Source organism: Neomonachus schauinslandi, chromosome X (genome assembly GCF_002201575.2).
Source record: "Neomonachus schauinslandi chromosome X, ASM220157v2, whole genome shotgun sequence".
In the NCBI taxonomy this organism is placed as follows: domain Eukaryota; kingdom Metazoa; phylum Chordata; class Mammalia; order Carnivora; family Phocidae; genus Neomonachus; species Neomonachus schauinslandi.
In genome coordinates, this window is record NC_058419.1 from 3,067,005 (window position 1) to 3,076,199 (window position 9,195).

The 9,195-nt window shown below is 37.2% G+C and overlaps 1 protein-coding gene across 1 annotated transcript; it reads left to right on the forward strand.

Moving 5' to 3' along the window:
- The first annotated feature begins 2,213 nt into the window (after window positions 1-2,213).
- On the forward strand, window positions 2,214-2,670 carry LOC110574722 (thioredoxin-like). Its single transcript, XM_021683514.1, has 3 exons — window positions 2,214-2,315; window positions 2,352-2,379; window positions 2,594-2,670. Exons 1-3 carry the CDS (start codon window positions 2,214-2,216, stop codon window positions 2,668-2,670), a joined length of 207 nt encoding a protein of 68 aa, XP_021539189.1.
- The last annotated feature ends 6,525 nt before the right edge of the window (window positions 2,671-9,195 follow it).

Genomic DNA, 9,195 nt, shown 5'->3' on the forward strand with positions numbered 1-9,195 from the left:
TTCAGTTTGTGCATATAAGTCTATTCAGTTTATTATTGTCCTGTTGATGGACATCTGGGTTGTTTCCATGTTTTAAGCTATTATTTATAAAGCTGTTATGAACATTCTTGTATGATTCTTTTTATAGGCATGTATTTTCAGGACTTTTGGGTAAATACCTAGGATTTGAATGTTAAGGTCACAGGGTAAGTGGATACTGAGTTTTATAAGAAACTACCAGACCCTTTCCCAAAGTGATTATATAATTTTATATTCTTACCAACAGTGTGTGACAGTTCCTTTCTCCACATCCTCATCAATATCTAGTATTGTCAGTCTTTTCATTTTTAACTACTCTGGTGAGTGTGTAGTGGTGTCTCATTGTGCTTTTCATTTTCATTTCCAAGATGACTAATGATGTAAGCCATTTTTCATGTGTTTATTGGCCATTTGTATCTTTTGTAAAGTGTTTGTTCAAATATTTTTGCCCATTTTCAGTTGTCTGTCTTTTTATTATTGAGTTGTAGAAGTTCTTTACATATCCTGAATGCCAGTCCTTTATCAAATATAAGTTTTTAAAAATAATTTCCTCCAGTATATATTTTGCCCATTAATTTTGTTAGCAGTGTCATTTGATAAGCAGAAGTTTTAAAATTTTTATGAAGTCTAATTTATCAATTTCTCTCATTGCTTCTGTTTTCTGTATCCTGGCTAAGAAACTGACTACTTCCAAGTGGCAAAAATATTCTTCTATAATTTTCCTTAAAAGGTTTATGGCATTTCATTGTATGCGTAGGTCCCTGATCCATGACAAATTAATTTTTGTGTATGGTGTGAGACTAGGTTCAAAGTTCATTTATTCGTATAAATGGACAGTTTTTTAAATGCCATTTGTTGAAAATATTTTTCCTTTTTCATTATGTTGCTTTGGCACCTTTGTCAAAAATAAAATAACTGTATAAGTGTGGATCTATTCTGAGATATTTATTCTGTCACAGTGATATATTAGTCAATACTTATGCCAGTAACACACTATCTTGATTAATATAGCTTTAGAGAAAAGCTTGAAGTCAGGTAAAGGTTAATCCTCCAACTTTGCTTATATTTTTCAATATTGCTTCAGGTTTTCCAGGTCCTTTGCATTCCCATATAAATTCTATAAATAGCTTGTCAATTTCTACCAATATGAAGTGTAGATTGAACTGGAAGTATGGATACCACTTGAGATGCTATTGTGGTTGTCCATAGATAGGAAATACGCACTTGAATCAATGCAGTGGTAAACTGGAAATTAGGAAATGCATTCTAGAAATTATCAGGACTTAATGATTGGATGTGAAGACTGAAAAAGATGATGGAGACTTAGATTACTCTGATATTTCTGTCCTGGATGAACATAAGGATGACATTTTCATGAAATATAAACCCTCTTTCATCTAGAAAGTATTTATTAAATGCATATTATGTAACAGAGACTGTGCTTGGCACTGGGAACATAACAAAGCAAAAGCATACTCGGTCCCTACCGTACTGGAACACCTTGTGGATGAGAAAGACATTCATTAAATAATCAGACAAACAGATGTAAAATTGCAACTAATAAAAGTGTACTACAGCAAGCACACTTAGCACTTAGATCTTGGTTCCTAATAACTTTCTCCAATAAAAAGAACCAAGAGCTCCTTGGAGAAAGGAGCTTCTAGGACTGGGGTAGAAAATATACAAGATAAGCCAAGTGTCTTGTAAGACGAGAAAATAAAGAAGTGCCAAAAGCATTAGCTGCAGGTGTACAACATAAGTAATTTAGCAAGTCTATGTGTTATACTGTGCTCAGCACAAATGTTAACTACCATCTGTTACCACACACCACCATTACAATGTCATTGAGTATATTCTCTATGCTGTGCCTTTTTTTCCTGTGGCTTATTCATTTCATAACTAGAAATGGGTATTTCCCATGTCTCTTCACCCATTTTGTCCATCCCCTAGGCCCCCTTTCCTCTGGCAGCCATCAGTTTGTGTGTCAACTATATTCAAATAAAAAAATTAAATACATAAATAATTTTTTTTAAAAAAATAAGTGCTAGTTGCTGTAAAGGGAAGGCAGACTGCATGTTTTGCCACTCTGTCTGGCATTTTTTGATCCACTCTCATCAGTCCTCACCATCGTTTGTCAGACCCCAACTGCCAAAATAGTGAAGCAGATAAAGAGCAAGTATGCTTTTCAGGAAACCATGAACAGTGCAAGAGATAAACTAGTTGTAGTTGACTTCTCAGCCATATGGTGTGGGCCTTGCAAAATGATCAAGCTTTCCCTCTTTGAGAAGTATTCCAACGTGGTATCCCTTGAAGTAGATGTGGATGATTGTCAGGATGTTGCTTCAGAATGTGAAGTCAAATGCATGCAAACCTTCCAGTTTTTTGTTTTTTGGTTTTTGTTTTGTTTTGTTTTTAAAGAGGGAGGGGGTGTGGGGTAGGGGCAGAGGGAAAGAGAGTATCTTAAGCAGGCTCTACACCCAGCACAGAGCCCATCACAGGGCTCCATTTCACAGCCCTGAGATCATGACCTGAGCCAAAATCAAGAGTCAGATGCTTAACCCACTGAGCCACCCAGGCACCCCATCCTTCCAGTTTTTTAAAAAGGGACAAAAGGTGGGTGAATTTTCTGGTGCTAATAAGGGAAAACTTTAAGCCACCATTAATGAATTAATCTAATTATGTTCTCTGAAAACATAACCATTCATTGGCTATATAAAATTTATAATTTTGTTTATTTACAAAAAAGAAAGATCAAATATGAAGACTATATACTCAACTGTCATCTAATTATAAGTGACAAAAAATATTAATTTTACGCTTTAAAAAAGAAGTGCTGAAAATGAAACAACAAAATCCCACTATGATAGAGCATGTCAAAATGACACAGGAGCCAACTGAAAGACTTCTTAATGGCCAAACCTGGAATAATTTAAGCACCAAAATAAAGTAATATTAGAATGTAACCCAAAGTATAAAGTAAATATCCATGAGTCCATAGTAATAGAAATAACTGATTGAATAAGTTAATAGATGGGGGATAAGAGCCTCTTACGCACAGGAATTACAAATAAATTATATAGATACTAAAAGAAGGTAAGCATAACACCTACTCCTTAAGTGAGGGTTGCACATACTGATTTCTTTACAAAGAAGACATCATGGAAAGCAGGGGGAGAAGAATCATTTTACAGTGTAGAAACCTAACAAGCACTACTTTAGCCAGGTGATCAAGGTCAACATCAACTATCATAAATCATGTAGATAGTGTGTTGCCTTGATATGATGTGATGAAAATGTCATTTTACTTCTGAGGTTTTGCTCCCAAATATCATAACTCCTGTCTAATCATGAGAAAAACATCAGACAAATCCCAATAGTGGGGCATTCTACAAAATACTGGATGAGTCCTCCTCAAAACTGTCAAAGTCACCAAAAATAAGGAAAGTCTGAGAAATTGTCCAACCAGGAAAAGCCTATGGAGACATATATTTAGACAACTAAATATAGTATTGTATTTTGGAACACAAAAAGGACATTAGGTAAAAAGTAAGGAAATTTGAATAAATTACAGATTTTAGTTAATAATGTATCAATATTGGTTCATTACTATAACTAAAATTCTACACTAATGTAAGATGTTAATAATAGGGAAAACTATTGGAGGTATATGGGAACTCTCTGTACTATCTGCTTAATTTTTCTGTAAATCTGAAACTGTTCTAAGAGATAAAGTTTATTAGTTTTTCTAAAAGTTCTCTAAAAGAGAAGTGCACGGTCTAAGGGGGACTTGAGGCCAGAGACAGAAACAATGTTGTGTTCAAGGAACAGAAATAAAATCATTGTGATTTGAGTAGCATGATCAAAGATGAATATGGTGCAAACTACAATGAAACTGATAGATAAGGGCCAGAATGTGCAAAGCTTTGTAGACCATATTAAACATTTTTGTCTTTATCTTGAGAGCAGTGATGTTAAGTAGCAGGGGATGAGAGGTGACATGAGGCAAAGGGAGAGGTAAAGGATGACACCCACATTTTAGTTTGACCAACTGAGTGCCTGATGCAGAATTTACTGAGACTGGAACACTGGAAGTGTGCAGGAGATCAGTTTTAACCATGTGGGATTTAAGATGCCTGTGGGACATCCAAGTAGAGTGGTGCTGGTGGTGGTGGTGGTGGTGGTGGTAACTTTATTGTTATGGCTTCAAGAAAGAATGAGAACAGACTACTTCTTTCAAAAATTTGGTGGTAAAAAGGAGAAGGCTGGGACAGTCATTGCGCAGGAATGAAAATTCAAGGGAGATAGAGACAGAAGAGAAGGGCTAAGCAATAGAATAAAGTCTTGCCAGGCACCAAATTTAAATTCAATCATTAGGGCATTACCATATTTGATAACTATCTTCCCCCCAACTTAATGGTGCCAGTGAATAGCTTACTCTATACTTCATCACAAGCATGGCTGTAGAGTGGCTGGGGCTTGTGATAGATGGGGAGGCCATAAAAATCTGGGTGCTGGTTTGAGATTTACCTTATATCAATATTTACTATAGACATAATCAATACAGCTGCTCAGAATGATGTTTCCAATGAAATAAGTATTTTCTCCAAAGTCAGTCCTGCCTCCACTTCAGGCAAAAAAGAAGCAACTTTTGAATCCATTGCAGTCTTGTTTTTTGAGTGACTCTGAGTTGGTTGGGTGGTAATTTGTAGCTCAGGCTGCAGCCAAGGAGCAGGCTTTGCTTCTAGCTCCCTCCTAGGCAAGATCTTTAATCCAACAGTGATTTAAACCAACCCTTTCTCCACAAGCTGCTCTGCTTCAGTCTTGTCTATTCCCTTGCCCACACTTCAGATCACTAACCCATGGACTTCCTTCCAGCAGCTAAAACACAGGAGCTCTGACTTTCTGGCCCAGCTCCATTCCTATTAGGTTTGTGGCTAGTAAGCTAGGTTCTTAGAATCGACTTAGGCTGGGACAGGGGTAATGGTAAGTAACTACATGTAGCCACCTCTGGATGTATTCTGGGTCCAGCATTGGGGTTGCCTTCATGTACTATAACTACCATAAGGCAAACTACATTATCACAAACCATCCTGCCTGCGCAGAAACTTAGTCTGCCTGTCCCCTTAGAGTTAGGCATGGTACCCACCACTTCAACTACACACACATAAAGACCCAGGTGTTCAAGCCTGTTGGCAACAGCTCTTCCTATCCTCATTGAGTGTTAGATCCCAGACAGGGTCTCAGCCTGCACTGGCACACACTCTCTGCCCTGCTCTGTACTGGGCACAAATGAGATGCCCAGGGATGAAATAAAAAGTTTTATCCTCAAAGAACATAAGCAATCATCTAAATACAAACAGGGCAGATACCTAAAGACACAAGAAGAGCATGAACACAGCTTCACAGTTTACCAAGTACTCACATGACCTCACCTAGTTCTCACAAAGCCCTGCATAATAAATCTTATTCTTACTATATCCAAATTATAGAGGAGGCAACTGAGGTTCAGAGAGGTGAATCTCTTTGCTACAGTCAAGTTTTGTAAGTAGAAAATACAGGATTCAAATCCAGATCTGTTTGACTCTAAATTGTGTCTTCTTAACATCTTCTTAAGAACTCTGCAAGGCTGTTTCAGAAAACATTGACCTTGCCAGTAATTCCCACCATCAAAAGCTGATAGCAACACCTGCTACAGGATGGGGGCATGTGGCTGGGGTTTCTGGGAAGGGGATGCACTGGAAGAGTAGAAATATAACCTGAATACTATTAGTGTTGGCAGGTGCATACCACGCCTCAACATAGCTGCTCTATTCCTCCATCTTGTCCAGGCTAATCCTGTCCTAGAAGATGTGGCATTTCATTGAATATGCCCTTTGCCTCTGTAACAAGATTCCCTTCTTCTCCAAGCAAAAATGATGGATTGGCCTTCTGTTTGCTTAGCTGCTTACCTTTGAAAAGCCATCTCAGTTGAGCCAACTTTTGAATCATTTACAGGAAAATAGTTCTGCTGCTAAGACCTGCATTACGGCCTGACTAGGGTGTGATGGTGGATAAATCTCCCTGGGTCTCAGCTTTCCCATTTGTAAAAGATAGATATGTTGGGTTTCATTCCATCTGTGTTCTATCAATTGAGGAAGATAGATTTAGTTATTCAGTCAACCAACAAAAAATTATTGAAGACATCCTATGTACCAGGCATACCGACATACAAAGCATACAGTGATGAATAAGACAGGAATGATCCTGGCCCTCATGGGGTTTAGCATCTGTTGAGAGAAGTGGCCATGTAGCAGGTGCATCATAACACATTGTAATCATAGCAGGAGGGCTAAGAGACCAGGGTGTCTAACTCTGCCTGGGGGATTGGGTAAGTTTGCCTTCCTTACCATTACCTTTCCCTGGATAATTTCTATGCATCATTCATTCATTCATTCACTCCCCAAACATTTCCTGAGTGCCTGCTGAGTGTCAGGCACTGGAAATACAGTGAAGGTCAAGGTAGACAATGTCTTGGCCCTGTGGAGCTTACATTTAAGTAAAAAAGATGCACAATAAGCAAGTAAACAAATACACATACAGAGATAACTCAGAGTGATGAGTCATAAGGAAGAAAGTTCAAGGCAATGTGCTCATAACCCTGTAGCTACTTTAGGTTGGCTAATTCAGAGAAGGTCTCTCTGAGGAAATAACATTTGAGTTGAGAGTAATTAACAAGAAGGAGTCAGTCACATAGTGATCTGAGAGGTAGAGCTTTTCAAGCAAGTAGAAAAGTAAGCTCCAAAGTCCCAAATATACACTGAGTTTGATCTGTTTAAGAAAAAAGAGGGGGAAAGGCCCATGGGGCTGGCATATGGGGAATGACGAGAGAGTGACACCAGGTGAGGTTGGAGTAGTAGGTGAAACTAGGTAACTCAGAGGCTTGGAGGTCAGGATAAGAAGGGTGAATTTTATTCTGTCTGCAGTAAGCAGCCATGGAAGGTTTGAAAAGCAGGATAGTAAAGTGATTTGCATTTTTAAATCACTCTATCAGATACATGATTTGCAAATATTTTCTCCCATTCTGTAGCTTGCCTTTTCATTTTGATTGTTTCCTTTGTGGTGCAAAAGCCTTTTAGTTTGATGTAATCTCACTTGTCTATTTTTGCTTTTGTTGTCTATGCTTTTGGTGTTATATCCAATAAACCATCACCAAGGCCAATGTCAATAAGTTTTTTCCCTATGCTTTCTTCTAGGAGTTTTACAGTTTCAAGTCTTTAATCCATTGTGAGTTGAATTTTGTGTATAGTGTAAGATAAGAGTCCAATTTCATTCTTTTTCATGTAGTTGTCCAGTTTCCCCAATAGCATTTATTAAAGAGGCTATCCTTTCCCCATTGTGTATTCTTGACACCCTTGTCAAAAATCATCTGACAACACACACACAAACACACACCAGAATATTACTCAGCCATAAAAAAGAATGAAATCTTGCCATTTGCAATGACATGGATGGAGCTAGAGGGTATTATGCTAAGTGAAATAAGTCAGTCAGAGAAAGACAAATACCATATGATTTCACTCATATGTGGTATTTAGAAACAAAACAAATGAACAAACAAAGAAAAAAAAAGACAAACAAAAAATCCAGACTCTTAGCTGTACAGAACAAACTGGTGGTTGTCAGAGGGGAGGTGGGTAGGGAGAACCATAAAAGAGGTGAAGGGGATTAAGAGTACACTTGTCTTGATGAGCACTGAAAAATATATAGAATTGTTGAATCATTATATTGTACACCTGAAACTAAGATAACACTGTATGCTAGTTATACTTCAATAAAAGAAAGTCATTTGACCACATCTGTAAGGGTTTATTTCCGGGCTCTCTATTCTATTACATTGGTCTATATGTCTGTCTTTATGCCAGTACCTCACTGTTTTGATAACTATAGTTTTGTAACATTTTGAATTCAGGAAGTGTGATGCCTCCAGCTCTGTTCTTCTTGTTTAAAATTGCTTTGACTAGGGGTGCCTGGGTGGCTCAATGGGTTAAGCGTCTGCCTTCGGCTCAGGTCATGATCCCAGGGTCCTGGGATCAAGCCCCGCATTGGGCTCCCTGCTCTGCGGGAAGCCTGCTTCTCCCTCTCCCACTCCCCCTGCTTGTGTTCCCTCTCTCTCTGTCAAATAAATAAATAAATTTTTTTAAAAAAATATAAAAAATAAAATTGCTTTAACTATTTGTGGTCTTTTGTGGTTCTATATGAATTTTAGGATTTTTTTTCTATTTCTATAAAAAATACCATTGGGATTTTTATAGAGATTGCATTGAATCTGGATATCATTCTGGGTAGTATGAATATTTTATCAATACTAATTCTTTTAATCCATAAACATGGGATATCTTTCCATTTATTTGTGAGTTTTTAAAATTCTTTCATCAGTGTTTTGTAGTTTGGGGTACACAAGTTTTTCACTTCCTTGGTTAAGTTTATTCCTAAGTATTTTACTGTTTTTGATGTAAATGGGATTGTTTTCTTGATTTCCTTTTCAGATGGTTCATTGTTAGTGTATAGTGTATAGAAACATAACTGATTTTTGTACTTTGATTTTGTATCCTGCAACTTTACTGAATTTGTTTATTCTCCAAAAAAACATGTAAAAATGGCCAATAGACACATGAAAAGGTACTCAGTATCACTAATCATCAGAGAAATGCAAATTAAAACTACAATGAGATATCACCTCACATCTATCTGGATGTCTATTATCAAAAAAGATAATAGAAGACAAGTATTGGTGAGGATATAGAGAAACAATTTTTGGTGAGGATGTACACTGTTGATGGAAATATAAATTGATGCAGCCACCATGGAAAACTGCATGGAGGCCCCTCAAAAAAATAAAAATAGAACTACCATGTGAGACAACAATCCCACTTCTGGATATATATCCAAAGGAATTGAAATCAGGATCTCAAAGAGATAGCTGTGCTCTCATATTCACTGCAGCATTGTTCACAATAGCAAACCATAAAAGCAACTTCAATGTCCACCAACAGATGAATGGATAAAAAAAATGTGGTGTATACATATATATAATGGGACATTATTCAGCCTTTAAAAAGAAGAAAATTCTGCTATCTACAACATGGATGAACCTGGAGGACATTATGTTAAATGAAATAAGCTAGACACAGAAGGGCA

Coding starts and splice junctions, on each gene's coding strand:
- LOC110574722 (XM_021683514.1), top strand. CDS start 2,214: ATGAACAGTGCAAGAGATAAACTAGTTGTAGTTGACTTCTCAGCCATA. Junction 2,316..2,351: donor TCTTTGAGAAGTATTCCAAC/GTGGTATCCCTT, acceptor GATGATTGTCAG/GATGTTGCTTCAGAATGTGA. Junction 2,380..2,593: donor TTCAGAATGTGAAGTCAAAT/GCATGCAAACCT, acceptor TGAGCCACCCAG/GCACCCCATCCTTCCAGTTT.